This window comes from Muntiacus reevesi, chromosome 1, assembly GCF_963930625.1.
Source record: "Muntiacus reevesi chromosome 1, mMunRee1.1, whole genome shotgun sequence".
In the NCBI taxonomy this organism is placed as follows: Eukaryota; Metazoa; Chordata; class Mammalia; order Artiodactyla; family Cervidae; genus Muntiacus; species Muntiacus reevesi.
The window spans coordinates 60,053,558-60,068,125 of record NC_089249.1 but is presented as its reverse complement, the minus strand read 5'-3'; the positions used below and the strand labels follow the sequence as shown (position 1 = coordinate 60,068,125).

The 14,568-nt window shown below is 60.6% G+C and overlaps 1 protein-coding gene across 1 annotated transcript in view; it reads right to left on the bottom strand.

Moving 5' to 3' along the window:
- Window positions 1-671: 671 nt before the first annotated feature.
- Window positions 672-14,568, bottom strand: part of TTC38 (tetratricopeptide repeat domain 38) — a 25,624-nt gene continuing 11,727 nt past the window's right edge. Inside the window, exons 8-14 of the mRNA XM_065945506.1 lie at window positions 11,861-11,920; window positions 10,936-10,974; window positions 8,942-9,023; window positions 6,680-6,845; window positions 5,665-5,824; window positions 5,366-5,439; window positions 672-3,061 (exon numbers count right to left, since the gene is read on the bottom strand). Coding sequence (XP_065801578.1) covers window positions 2,971-3,061; window positions 5,366-5,439; window positions 5,665-5,824; window positions 6,680-6,845; window positions 8,942-9,023; window positions 10,936-10,974; window positions 11,861-11,920 — 672 coding nt within the window. The 3' untranslated portion in view covers window positions 672-2,970. The remainder of the gene's footprint in view (window positions 3,062-5,365; window positions 5,440-5,664; window positions 5,825-6,679; window positions 6,846-8,941; window positions 9,024-10,935; window positions 10,975-11,860; window positions 11,921-14,568) is intronic.

Below are 14,568 nucleotides of genomic sequence, written 5' to 3'. Positions count from 1 at the left end.
GGTTGTAGTCGGAGCCGCAAGGGGGCGGGGAGAGGGAAAAAAAAAAAAAAAAAAGGAGGGCGGTGCGCGTGCGCACTGCCTCGGCTCGCTGCGCTTGCCCCGCGTCCGGCCAGAGCCGGGCCGCGCGGGGCTGGACGCCTTAGGGCTCGCTGGGTAGGCTCGGCATCAGGACAGCTACGTGTCGCGTGGGACATGGTTCCGACACCGGATCTTCACCCTTAAATGAAGATCCAAATCCCATAGTAGGAAGTAGGTGCGAATGCCCGTTTTGTAGACCACTGCGGGTTCGTACTGGGGGGTAAGAAAACCCGGTCCCTGCCCGCGGAGCGCCCGGTGACTCTGGGTGACCAGACACCCCAGTGTATGCCCCTGGACCACCCTGACACCTCGTTCCTATTTAGGGGCTCCCTCTGCAGCCTTCAGCCTCGCTCTTGGCGGTCCCCTTCACTTCTGATGTGTGGGTACCCACCCCCTCGATCCTCCCTGAGCCTCTGTCCACCGGCTCCCTTCTGAGTTCCATCATCTGTTCAGGATCCTACTTAACTGGAGAAGAGTGATGGGGCCAGACAGACCCAAGGCAAATCCCAGCTTCAGATACTGGTCACGAGCCTCGGGGTTGCAAGTAACAGAAGACCAGCCTCAAGTTGGCTTCAGAAAAAGAATTTATTGGCTGGAACTGGGAAGTCCAGGAGCAGCCCTGGCTGCAGGCGTGGATGGAGAGAGGGGCTTGAAGGAGGGCACTAGGTCGAACTGTCCCCCAGCAGCCTCTCTGGGTCTTGCTCAGCTTCCGACGGGAGGCTTTGTTGAGCCCACCCACCCAGGGGCTCCTGGCTTCCTTCTGCCTGCCGGGGCCTCCTGAAGACAGTGGCTGGCTTAGTGTTGCGTGTGCTCAGTCCACATTCCCAAGGCCCGGCTTTGCCTGATTCATGACCACAGGGCCACTGCGGCAAGAGCCCCGTGGGTCCTAGACTCAAGGAGTATTCAGCCAGGTGTCAGATCCACACAGCCCTGGGGGTGTCTGCTGGGGGCGAGGGTCCCCAAACACCCACTCCCGATGCCCCTCTCTGTATCATGTTCACTTGGTCAGTGAACACACTGTTAATAACTCATGGCAGCTAACTGAATTCTACCTTCATCCATCTCTTCTCTTGGGCCCCTCCTCTCTTCTGTCAATGGCCTACCCACTGTCGATTCTTTTCTTCTGTCCCCAGTAGGATTCTGCCTCATTTTGTAACGCACTCATTCAAGGGCTCATTCACCAGTCATGGGTTCATTGACAGGTAGTCGGGGCGGGTTCCGTGCTGGGTGATGCTCGGACACAGATTTTGTCCCTGACCTGGGGAGGGCAGAGGTGGGGAAAAAGGCGCAACAGCAAGGACTGTGGGGCCTCAGGCTGCAGTGGGAGGCCGGAGGCCTTCCTGGAGGAGGGGGCCAGGGTTCCTCCTCCCCTGGCCAGGCTGTAACTTGCTTGGAACCAGGAGAGGGGAGGGTACATGGGGAGCGGACAGGGGAACAGGCAGGGAGTGACAGGTCAGAACGGGTGGGCAGGCTCCCTTCGGGACGTGTCCCTAGCTCCTGGGGACAGACAGCATCTCTCTTTAAATCCCATTGTAATGACTTTGCTCTTGACTCACTGCCCTGCTCCACCCCCACGTTCAAGGAGAAGCCTGCCTTCCCAGGACCCAGCCCAGGCCTGGCACATGGAGGAGGCTCAGAGGTACCCACCCAGTAACAGTCAGGCAGAGGAACCAATTAACTAGTTTATTTTAATCCCAGGAAATGTGTCTAGTCAATTTAGAGGTGTCTGCTGCCTCCCGGAAGACCTGCCCCCCTCCCTGCCCCCGCGAGCCCCTTCCCTAATTTCAGTTTGCACTGAAGGAACCCAAGAAACACCAGCGGGCTGAGACTGCCTCTCACAGCACCACCGAGTTGGACGTCAGGGCCGGGCTCTCTGCGGGGAGGGAGACAGAGGCAGCAATGATAAAACTGGCTCGGATCTTGTTAAAGCCATATCACAAGGCTTTGGTTTCTGCCTCTGCGCTCAACCCTCAATCCTCAGAAGGCACAGCAGACCAACGAGTGTGTGTACGTATGATTAAAACCATGGTTGAGAAAAATAATCAGCAAGGACCTACTGCAGAGCGCAGGGAGCTCTACCCCACAGTCTAACAACCTAACTGGGAAAAGAACGTGAAAAATAGCAGACGTGTGTATGTGTAACTGAACCACGCTGCTGAAACTAACACAACATTATAAACCAACTATACTCCCGTGTGAAGCAACAATTTTTAAGAATCATGGTTGACAATGTGCAGTTTAGAATTAAGAGAAAAATCAACCCAAATCAGCGCCACTAAAGCCCCAAGGGAAGCTTGCAGGCGTCTTTGCAGACACAGCAGAAGGGCCGAGGGCCCAGGCACTGAGGTGGGGGCCCCTCTCTCCCAGGAGGCACAGGGCCCCCACTAGTTGGGACCCTGGGCAAGTCACTCCCCACCATGGGTACCCTCACCCAGAAGGTGGGACAACAGAACCTTTCCAGGATATGGAGAGGAAGGCAGAATGATGGGGTTTATCCCAGGGGCGGCCTAGAGTGGGGAGAGGGGTGCCTCTAGGGCTGGGTGGGAGACTCCCCTCCCCGAGCTGAGCCCACCACCACCCCACCCCTGCCTTCCAGCCCTTGAGCAACTGGGAGGTGTAAGGCAGGGTCCCCTGGGAAAACAGTTTTTGAGGCAAGTGGAACATCAGCCCCCACCTCGGCTCTGCTTGAAACCGCACCATGGCCCTGAGCGAGGATTAGAAGAAGATTTGGAACCATGCTGAAAATTGATTTCTGCCCCTTCTTCCTGTAACGCTGCTGGTTACAGGGCCTTCTCCTTTACAGGCCTGGCCACCTGTAACCCCACGAAGCCGATGCAGCAGCCAGTCTGAGGGCCACGGAGGCCCCATGGGGCGGGCAGCCAGGCTGACTCACTACAGGAGGTGGACGGCAGCCGCCTTGCGGATGAGCCTGGCGGTCAGCGGGGAGTTGGGCTTTAAGGCATCTCGCTCCATCAGAAGGCTCCTGGGGAAAGAGAGACAGGGTTGGTGCTGGAACGTTCTAGAAGGTGGGGGACGGATGGCTCTCTACCCCAAGGCAGGACACAAGCAGCACGGGCCAGGGCTGAACTGGCAGAAAGTAAGATGCCCCCTCACCCAGTGGTGGAAGGAGGGGCTGACATCACAGCCCAGGGGACAGGTGGGACCAAGGTCCAGAGGCAGGAGACGGGGCCTTGGCAGGGGCAGGGACCAGGCAGCAGGTGGGCAGCACTGTGAGGCTGAGAGAGCCTGGGCTCCCACCCCGTGTTTTCATGCTGGCCCAGGCCATCGGTGATTGGAGAGCACTCGCAGTGTTCCGGTGATGCCCAAGTGCAGAGCGTTTCAGGGTGGGCACAGCCCTGTGGCCTCACCTGCCCCAGGACTGGGGGCCTGACCCCTTGCCATAAGGAGTGCCTGGACCAGAGGGTGGGGCGTGACTGGAGACGGGGGGAGGACCATGCCTGAGAATGCTGGAAAAGACCCTGATGCTGGGAAAGACTGGGGGCAGGAGGAGACGGGGACGACAGAGGATGAGAGGGTGGATGGCATCACCGACTCGATGGACACGAGTTTGAGCAGGCTCCGGGGGTGGGTGATGGACAGGGAGGCCTGGCGTGCTGTAATCCATGGGGTCACAAAGAGTCGGACACGACTAAGCGACTGAACAATAACAGCAAGCCTGAGAATGTTCTGGGAAATCAAGCGGCCAAAAGGATGGTGAGGGGAAAATTCCAGCTTTCAACAAGGGAGGGTAATTTAAGACACCCCCCCCCCTCAAAACAACTGGCCCTAGTGATCCTTTGCACGGAGGGCGGGGTTAAGGGGCTGGGCCTGGCACTGGGGGTGGGGACACTATGGCAGGGGCCGAGGCTTTCTGCTTTGGAGGGAGGGGGGCTGAGCAGCGTGAGGATGCCAGGAGGGCACCAGGAGGGGGTGCGTCTGGGACCCCGCCAGCAGCGGGCTCCCCAGCACGCCCAGCGTGGACCGCATCGTGCCCCCCAGCTGACCCTGGCTCCCCTGCTCAAGGCCTCGCCCGCCTCTGTCCACAGGGCCCCACCCTCCCTGCCCAGCTGCCACCAAGCCTGGAGCTCCCCAAAGCAGCTCCAGCACCAGAGAATGTGTGCGGCTTTGCATGTCCGTGGGGGGCTGACAGAGAGGGCCATGCGTCCAGGGCGCTGCAGGGTGTAACCACGTCCTGTGTGTCTGTCCACACTCGTGGGACACAGCGTCCGCGCCTGTGTTATCAGCGCCGCCAACGCCCGCTGCTCGGTTTGGACCCGCCACTGGGGAAACTGGGCCTTGCCTGCCATGGGCTACATGGACTCTGCCCCTTCCACCGGGCCTCTAACCTCCAGAGTCCAGCAAGGGCCTCCGGGGCCCCCTGTGCAGTCTGGACTTGCAGCAGCAGCTTCACGGGGCCTCAGGACACCCCGTCTGCCCACCTGGCACCCCGGCTCCCCTTTCCCCTTGGCGCTCCAGCTGGCCAGGAGACTTGGGCGAGGAAGGGGTCTCATCTCACCCCCGGGGCACCGGGGCCGGTGGGGCTGAGAGGAGCCAGGGGTGGGAGCACGGAGCCTGCGGCAGTGGCTGTCTTCCCAGAGCTTTCTTCCTGGGGTGCCCCCACCCCAACACCCCCAATCCTCCAGCTGCACCCCTCCACCTGAGCAGATCGCCTCTGAGCCGGTTAAACCCGCTTGGTCTCAGGAGTCCCTCTGAATGTCACCCCCACGCGCACTCTCCCGCCCTGACCCCCGTCCACTCAGCGTCTCCATCACGGCATCCTGGACAGCGTGCCCATGCCCACAGCATTTTCACACGCATTTGTGGGATGAATCGCTTACTCACTGCAGGAGACGGAAGCTCCTCGCAGCCTCGGTGGGGCCTACCCGCCCACCTCTCCCCCGGCACCTGGCACAGTCTGGCAGGACAGTGTGAGCCAGGCCTGAAGGCTCAGTGGGTGGGTGCAGGAGAAGGAAGGACGTCCCGGGCAGAGGGCAGCACGTGTGAAGGCCCAGGGGCCTGCATGAGTAAGGAGCTCAGTGAGGCCAGGACAAGGAGAGCGCTGGGGGGGCGGGGCGGGGGGGCGCTGAAGGCAGGGCCCACGGCCGCTTTGGTCGAGTTGAAGATGCTCAGAGGGGAGAACCAGGCACCCTCGGGGCCTTGTATCTCTGCAGGCTTAGAGACGGGAACCACTTTGGGCCAAGGCAGGTGGGAGCCTCTGGGCCCCTGGAAGTCCAGGGGGACCCCCGAGTGAGAGGGGCTGGGCTCTGGACCGGAATGAGGAACTTACCGGGCCACGTGCTTGTGGAGGCCAGACGAGCAATTCAAGGCCGCGTGAATCAGTAACTGGTTGAAGACGTCTCTCTGAAAGATGCATTGGGCACGTGAGACCCTGTGATGTGGGACGAGGGGTGGGGACTCCCTTCCCCACTGCAGGCCGGCCAGTCCTCAGGGACAAGCTCACAGGGGTGTGAACCGCAAGGACCCTCCCACCCCGCGGGCGCCCACGCCGCACGGAGACGGGGGCTGCGGGGTCCAGGGCCTCCTGGCCCCAGGGCCCTTGCGTGACACACGCGAGGCTGGGCTCACCTGGGCGTTGCTGCCTCCGATCTGGACCAGCCGGTAGCGGATGGGCAGGAGCAGCTCCACCACGCGGTCAGGGCTCCCGTCCTGGGCCTCCACTAGGGCCTGGCACAGGGGCAGTCCCACGTCGCGGGCCAGGAGGTGCTGACAGTTCTCCCCCGGGGACCTGCCGGCCCGAGAGGGTGCCCTCAGCTCTGTGCTGCCCCCGTGACGACCCATTGGTCTCCCACCCGACTCACGTCCCTAAGAGGGTGGCCTCCTCCTCAGCCCAGCGTCCCTGACTCTGCGCCACATGCGGTAAGGGCTTTGATCAGGCGGGCTGATGGAAGGACAGGCCACCAGGGCTGGGGCCCGAAGCTGTGGCCAAAGCCCCAGGAGGAGGGGCAGGGCAGGTGGCCGTGGGTGTCGCCTTCCCCTGGGCGGCGGGGACAAACCGCCAGGGCTGCTGGTCTCCCAGCTGCAGCTCTCCAGTCGGGAGACCAGGGCTGACCACGTCCCCGGTGGCCCGTACGGTGCCTCCCCAGACTCTGTGGCCCCCCGCTGTGATTGGGCCCAACTCCCGTGGCGCCAGGAACAGTGCGAGGGATGTCGCCACGTCACTGCCCCCATTCTCCTACCAGCCTGTCCCACCAGCCGAGGAAACAGGCTGAGAGTAGAGAGCTGAGACCCTGTAAGGGGCAGTCCCTCTGGCTCCAGGGCCTCCCCGCCTCCCCTGGGCGCGACATTGACCTTGACCTTGAGGGCTACGGGTCAGAGACTGCTCTGTGTCCCGGGTGGGGGGAAGCAAGTGTACCCTCGAAGGGCACGCCCCGCGGGGACGCACACCTGGGGGAGACTGAACACCCGGGGCACACACCTTCCGAGGATGCCCGTCTAAGGGCACCCCTGGGAGGAGCCCTCCACGGGCATCCGTGTGACTGTGCTCTCCTGGGGCCTCCACCCCCAGCCTCCCAGCAGGCAGAGGCGGTCTGCCCGCGCCGCCCCCGCCTTCCCCCCCGCCCCGCCCCGGCCCTCCATGTACTCGCTGGCGTCCCGCAGGGTGGTCAGCAGCTCCTGCGTGGTCTGGGCGTCCCCCGCACCCAGCGACGCCATCAGGAAGTGCGCGTCGTTGAAGAGCAGGACGTGGTCTCGGCTGTGCTTCCGGGTCACAGACAGGACGTCCTGCCACCGCTGGCCCACGGAGACCCCTGGGGACACGGGGGGACACCCGCGGGCCTGACGTGAGCGCAGTGTGCACTCCAGGTGAGGAGGCCCCATGAAACTGGCAGGCGGCACCTGGCCTCGGGCTTAGGCCTTTGGGCCTGGCTTACGTTAACTTTGTTTAATCATAAAAGCAGCAGGTGGGTAAGGTAGAAAGCAAATCAAAATAATAAAAGCTATGGAAGGGTGTTCAGTAAAGTCTCTGGCCCCTTTGACAAACCCCAAACCACCATAATGGAGAAGGAAATGGCGACCCACTCCAGTACTCTTGCCTGGAGAATCCCATGGACAGAGGAGGCTGGTGGGTTACAGTCCTTGGGGTCGCAGAGAGTCAGACATGACTGAGTCACTAAACAAAACCACTGTAAGAGCTCCTCTTGGGGTTCTCACTGGGAAGGCCCCTGACACAAGGCAGGGGCCAGTCAGAACCCGCGGAATTCATAAAGAGCATCCTTTAGGTCTTCCTTTTGGGGCTTCCCTGGTGGCTCAGATGGTAAAGAATCTGCTCGCAATGTGGGAGACCTGGGTTCAATCCCTGAGTGCGGAAGATCCCCTGGAGGAGGGCATGGCAACCCACTCCAGTGTTCTTGCCTGGAGAATCCCATGGATGGAGGAGCCTGGCGGGCTACAGTCCGTGGGGCCACAAAGAGTTGTCGCAAAGAGTCGGGCACAACTGAGCACCCCTTTGGGTCTGGATTTCCAGCTCGAGCCTGTCCCTCCTTCTGCTCTGCTCTCCCACATCACCTCCCCTCCCGTCCCTCATGGATCCTGCAAGTTACCCGACTCCCCCTCCTGCTCCTCGCGGTCCTCCCGCGACCCTGTGGTTGCCCAGACCTCCGTGTCTCTGCCCATCAAGTGGAAGCAGCCTGGAGGGTCCATTCTGCGGTGAGGAAGTGAGTGGCCGTCCTCTCCCTTCCCTGGCCCCGTGGCACCCCGATGGGGCCTCCCAGCCTCCAGGCCAGGGCCCGGCCCTTCTGAGCCCCTCCTCACGGGCGTTCGGGGGGCCCAGGCTTGAGGCCTGGGCTGGGCCTCCACAGGTCAATGGGATCTCAGGGTCAACAGGACTCAACTTCCCCCGGTCCTCCCCTCCCCACCCAGTTCTGGAGGGTTTTGGCTGAACAGAGACACAGGCCCCCACCGGCCGGGTTCTGGGGTCCCAGCCCAGTCACTTGGACGGCAGTGAGGGCTCCTCAACGATGCGCTGGCCTCCAGCCTGGCCGCCCCTGGCTCAGACCACCTCCTGGATGGAACCTGATCAGCCCGGCCCCAAAGGCCCTCCAAGACCCAGATAGAAGCAGCACTCTTCACCCTCCGTCCCCGCCCCTCAGCCTCCTCCGCTCCATCTGAGCCGTGGACCGTGCCTCTCGCTCGTCCCTGGAACAGGCCACCAGCTGCCGTCCTTGGGGCACTGGATAGGCCATTCCCTGCTACGATGCCCTTTCCCGTCGCCCCTTGGCAAAACCCTATGCTCCCTTCTGTGGCTTCCATCTCACCCCCTCTAGGAAGCCTTCCCAGAACCCTCTAGAAACAGCCTCATCCCCACTCTGTCCCGCTGACCCGGGCCCTAGAGTGGGCAGAGGAACCTGCTGAATGTGAGAGGGACGGGAGAGCCATCAGGTACCCCCAGCAGTCGGCCGGAAGCCCTCCGTGGCCCCCAGGGGTTCAACTAGCCCCATTCAGGCCACGTCCAAGCACTGGGTGACACTGTTGTGAAACACTTCTCTCTGAAATCCCCAGGCATTGAGAAACTGAGGTGGCACCCAGAGACGGGTAGCCAGGTACCGCCTGCCCCTGCAGGCTGAGCAGGTAGGCTGTGGGAGCGGCAGGGGCCCGCCAGGTTCAGCCAGAGGTTTGGGCTCCGAGGGGCAGTGGGAACCAGGAGAGAGGGCCGCGGGGGCCTGGGCCCCTGGCCTGGGGCCGGCTGGAAGGCAGCCGCAGAGCCGGTACCCGGGGGCACGCTGCCCTGGGGCTGAGAGCAGACCCTGGAGAAACTCACTCAGGCGTTCCCGCCGGCCTGGACCCCGGCCACGGCCCCACCCCTCGTCGCCCTGGAGCGGAGGAACCAGGAACCAGACGGGGCTACCTTCCATCTGCAGCCGGTACAGCATGGAGCAGCTGTCCACCACGTCCAGCATCGCCCCGCTGGCCTGCAGGCTGGGCAGGATCTGGAAGACAAGGGCGGGTGGGGGTGAGGGGCTGCAGGGACCGCCCGAGTCCGCCCGTCGGGGCCAGGCCCTCAGCCTACGGAAGCCACCGCCAGCATCCCCTCCACCCCACCCCTCAGGGCCATTCGGCTCTCAGGGCCTGGGCCGCTCCGGGTGCCCGAGGGGCACTGGACAGGCTTGGGAAAGAGCCCAGCGCACTGGCACCTGGGGGAGTGGGCATCGGGCCCTGGCCCACCGGTCACCTCGTGTCCCCTCCTGGCCCGATAATGACTCCACCTTCAGGAGGTCTGCACCCCACGACACAAGCTCTCGTCACCCTTCATAGGATGAAACTTATATAGGGTTTCCTCTTGCAAGAAACCCTGCTGAGTGCCCTTCTCGGGGGTTCAGATCCTCAGATCACCAGCATGTTTGTGCCCCCGGGCTCTGTTCTTAAGCCCACAGCGGGGTGCCCAGAAGCTGTGAGTTAGGCTTTTTGTTTTTTTTTCTTTTAAACACACATCTTTGACTCAAAAGTTAAGAGTCTGCTTGCTAATGTAGGAGACTTGGATTCAATCCCTGGGTCAGGAAGACCCCCTGGAGAAAAGAATGGCAACACACTCCAGTATTCTTGCCTGGAGAATCCCATGGACAGAGAAGCCTGGTGGCCTACAGACATGACTCAAAGACTCAGACATGACTGAGTGACAAATACTTTCACTTTCAAACATGTACTTAGGGCCTGGAGAGAGGGGGCATAGTTAGGGTTTAGTAGGTGGGGATTCTGTTTGGGAAGATGAAAAAGTTGCAGGAATGGATGGTGATGAAGGCTGCATTGCAATATGAATGTACTGAACGCCACAGAGCTGTACATGTAAACTGGTTACCATGGCAACTGCACATTTAAACTGGTTGCCAAGGTAACCATACACACAAACCGGTTGCCATGGTAACCACACACTTAAACTGGTTACGGTGGTAAAATACAGTAGGTATGCTTTATCTAAGCTCAACTGTGTCCGACTCTTTGCAACCAACCAGGCTCCTCTGTCCATGGGATTCTCCAGCAAGAATGCTGGAGTGGGTTGCCATTTCCTTCTCCAGGGAATCTTCCCAACCCAAAGATTGAACCTGAGTGTCCTGCACTGGCAGGCAGATTCTTTATCACTAGCACCACCTGGGAAGCCCCAGTGTATATTTTACTACAATAAAGAAAAAAAAAAAATTCCCGGCAGTTCCCTAATGGTCTAGCGGTTAGGATTCAGCGCTTGCACTGCCACCCGGCCCAGGTTCAGTCCTGGTCAGAGAACTGAGATCCCAGAAGCCACGCAGCACAGCCAAAAACATTTCAGGCGGAACAATGTTCTCACCAAATAAAGGAAATCTAAATGACTAGAAGGAAGCCTGAGATCTCAGAGATGACCATCTGACATGTGCACTCTTCCAATGCCCACAGAGGGGCGTGTGTGTGTGTGTGTGTGTGTGTGTGTGTGTGTGTGTGTATGCACACGCGAATTCAGTCATGTTTGACTCTTTGCAACCCACTGGACTGTAGCCCGCCAGGCTCCTCTGTCCATGAAATTTTCTAGGTAAGAATACTGGAGTGGGTTGCCATTTCCTCCTCCAGGGGATCTTCCCGACCCAGGGATCGAACCTGCATCTCTTGCATCTCCTGCATTGGCAGATGGATTCTTTACCACCGAGTCACCTGGGAAAGCAATCTCCCAACGCCCACAGGAGAGCAGAGTCAAACCCCGGTCTGGGTTTCAACACTGCCCTCGGAGAGAATCAACGCCATGAGGTCTTACACAAGAGTGGTGCTTCCGCTCCAGCTGTGGGTCTGTCTGGGGCAACACAGACCCGCTCAGGAAGCTGGTCGAGACTGAAGGGAAATCGACGCAATAAACTGAATCGAGTGCAAGCGTGGACTTACGTGGTCATCGTAAATGGTCAGCGCAGCCTCGTACTCGCCCTGGAAAAACGAAGTTCCGGGATTAACACAGGGAGAAGGTGAAATGAGATGCCGAGACATGAACTGAAAACGCCTCGACAAAGGCCCCAACCTGCCTGCCCACAGCTTGGTGGGTCTTGGAATGGGCGAAGAGGAACCCCTGCCTCCAGCCCTTCTTTCCCCAGGTAGGGGACACAGCAGCAGCTGCTGCTAGGGGAGCCCTTTCCGCAAAAGCATTGCTTTTCCCATGAAGCGCTTGTCAAGCGGCTGTGAGCTCTTTCATCTATTTCCTCCAAGACTGTTTCTTCCTCTCTGTCTTTTCCTCATGGCCCATTCAGCTGGGTTCACTGCTTTCTTGAAGATGCTGTTACTGCATTCTGCATATCCTTACAGGGCCCTTACCTTCCAAGCATTTCTCTTTGGACCTTTAGGGAACTTCTAGATTTTCTCTACGACAAACTGCAAGAAGAGCCCTTATAAATGGGACCCAGTGGTGGGATCGCTGGGGTCAAGCATGACCCCACACCCGCGCCCCCACTGGGGTGAAGCACTGTGAGGGTCCCGTGGCTCGTTCGGGACCGTGGGGGGCAGGCCTGGCAGCTCACTCCAGGGGCAGGGGCAGAGAGGTACTGGGTCGGCATGGTCTCCACAAACGGCTCATGTGTGTACAGGATTTCTGAGCCCAGGACAGTGGGGATACCTAAAGGAGTTCAAACCTGAAGAGCTGTTTGAAAACGTGACTGCCCTACTGCACCAGAACACCACTGAAATGCACAAACACACAGCGCTGCCCCACAGGGTATAAAGCACAGCAGAAGGCAGAGAACATTTCCTTCCTTGGAGCGTGAGACCTTACAGAGATGTAAGGCCCTACATCTTTGTAGGTGAAGACGGCCGGTCCTCTTACCTTTTCAATCAGATATAAGGCCCAGTGCCAATAATTATGGCAAGCAAGCATGTCAGAGTCCTGGGGAAAGAACAAGAGCATGAGAAAAATCTGACAGCCCGGCTGGGCAGTTGGAGTGGGTACGGGGGGGTAAGCAGCTGCTGTCAGTGTCAACGCAGAAGCCCACAGCTTTGGGTGCAGGAAACACTTCCCAGCCCCTGCCTCGGCTGCCCTGGCCAGCAAGTCCACGTCTGTCCATTCCTTTGGCCCTGAGCCTCGGCAAGCGGTGCGCCTGAATTTACCTAGGGCGCTGAGGCTACGGCAGGCTGGCATCTTAGCCCCAGGACGAGGAGGCAGGAGAACCAGAGCCACCCAAAGGGGGCCACTTGGCACCCCAAGCCTCGCCTTCCTTAGGTGTGGTGTGGAGAAAATGAGGAAGCCCATCCAAACGGCTGCAGAGGCCGACTGTGCCCAATAGCACAGGGTGTCCCAATAAAACCCAACGGACCGCTGCGCCTGGGGCCGAACCTCCGCAGGTCCTGGCACAGCCCACGGGATAAAGGGGCAGGAGTGACACCCGGACGGCTGCAGCTGCTCTGCTTTGGGCCCCGCCACGAATGCCAGCCTACGTGGCTGCGGCAGACACTTCCTTCTCTGCTTGGACACCACCTCCCACATCCTGGGAGGCTGCTGACGCCGCCTCCTCCATGACCCGCGTCTACACCTATGTCTGAGGATTCAACCCTCCCAGCTCCCCTCCCTCACAGGCCACTGTGGGCTTCTGTTTACAGTGATCCTACACCTCCCTGTCCTTTGTCTACAAACTCCTACTCACCCTTCGACATTCATCTCATAGGCTGCCTCCACCAGGAAGCCTTCTCTGACTGCTCCCCCCTCAAGTCCGATTGCGTAGGATGCTTCCTCCGGGTTTCCATACCCGCAAGAGTGCCCCAGCCATGCTATGGTCATGCTGGGAGCTGCTGGCTCCACTTGACGGGCCTTTTGTAGACAGAGCAGCCTGCGCAGGACCCTCAGTGGGGTCCCCGGTATGAGGTAAAGCCCGGGACACTGACTGGAGCCTGAATAACTGAGCTCGGTGCCGGCAGCCAAGGGCCAGGGGCAGGCACTGGAGGACAGGAAGGGGAGCCGCAGGCCCTGCCATCTGTCCCTGGGCCAGGCCGCCGGGCTGGAGGCCGCCAGGAGCCTCCGCAGGGGCCGTGCACAGGCATCGGGGCCCAGCGCCTGCCAGGAGATGAGCCCAGCCGTCACTGGCTGCCTCGTGTTACAGAGTCAGACCAACGTCCAAGGGCGCTCCTTTGGGGCCAGGGGCCTCATGGTGGTGTTAACAGTAGGTTTTTCAGATGAGGAAACTGAGGCTCAGAGGGATCAGGCTCTTGCCCTGGGGAGAAGCCAGGCCTCAAGCACCCAGGCCCAGGAAATCCAGAGCCTGGGGCAGGAAGTAAATGGAATGAATACAAATGACCCGGCCCTGGCCAGGCCTCCCTGGCCTCCCCCTCGGAGGGCACAGCCGCCCAGGCGCTCCCTCCATGCAGGGCCACTACCTGCCGGGGGGGCCTGAGGACAGGGGCCCGACCCACACTGCGCCCCCCCACTCCCCACCCAGGGCCGAGTTCAGGCCCAGGGTCCAGGGACCCTTACAAAGACGTGAGTCTGAACCTAATGCCGTCACAGGTCTCCAAGTTTACCTTGCACCTGCTCGCCTGCTCTACCTAACGGCCCTCCTGGAGAGGCCGGGACGCGGCCTTGTCAGTGACCCCTCACTGGCCTTCCTGGGCCACACCGAGGTCATCGCGCCGGCCCCTGCTCCCTGCCCGGGTCCTGGTCTCGCCTTCGCTTGCTCAGCCGCTGACCACCGGCTGCTGGGTGCCCACTGTGGCCCAGAGGAGGGCAGGGCAGCAGACCACCCCTGGGCAGGCAGCCCGGGCGGGTGCCGGGGACAAACCCGAGGATAACAGGCACATGGGAGGAGGCAGGGCCACGGCAGCTGGTGCGGGCAGGCACGAGGCCCCAGGAAAGGGCCGCCTGGCAGGGCTTGAGGGGCCTGGAGGGCATGGGTGCCACTGCCCCACCAGGGACCTGACCCCCGCACGCCAGCCCTGCAGACGGTCGCCGGGCCCTCATCCACCCCATCGGCCCCTGGCTGCACCAGCTGCGGACACTCTGTGGGGCTGGGTCCGTGTCCAGCCTTCTAGCCAGCAGCGGAGGCGGCAGCTCAGAGCCTTCGTGGTTCTCACCAGTGCCAGGCTCTTGCTTGTTGCCATTGTTTAGTCGCTCAGCTGTGTTAGACACTGTGCCACCCCGTGGACCGTAGCCCGCCGGGCTCCTCTGTCCATGGGGTTCTCCAGGCAAGAATACAGCAGTGGGTTGTCATTTCCTTCTCCAGGTGGGGATCTTCCTGACCCAGGGGTTGACCCTGAGTCTCCTGCATTGTAGAAGGATTGTTTACTGCTGAGCCACCTGGGAAGCCTGGGTTCTTGTTCACCCAGTAATTTTTCTCATCCATTCCTTCTACAGCCAAATGCCTCAGGCCACGACCAATTCTAGAATTACCTGCAAAACTCCAGCCGGTGTTGGGGAGCTGTGTGGCTCCCGGGGGACCTGGTGGTTTGATAGAAATGCTTCCAAGCGGAACATAAGTTTCCCCAGAACTAAGCTGCACCCGGTAACTCTCTAGGTTAATCCTCAGCTTAACTTAGGAGGACAGATGG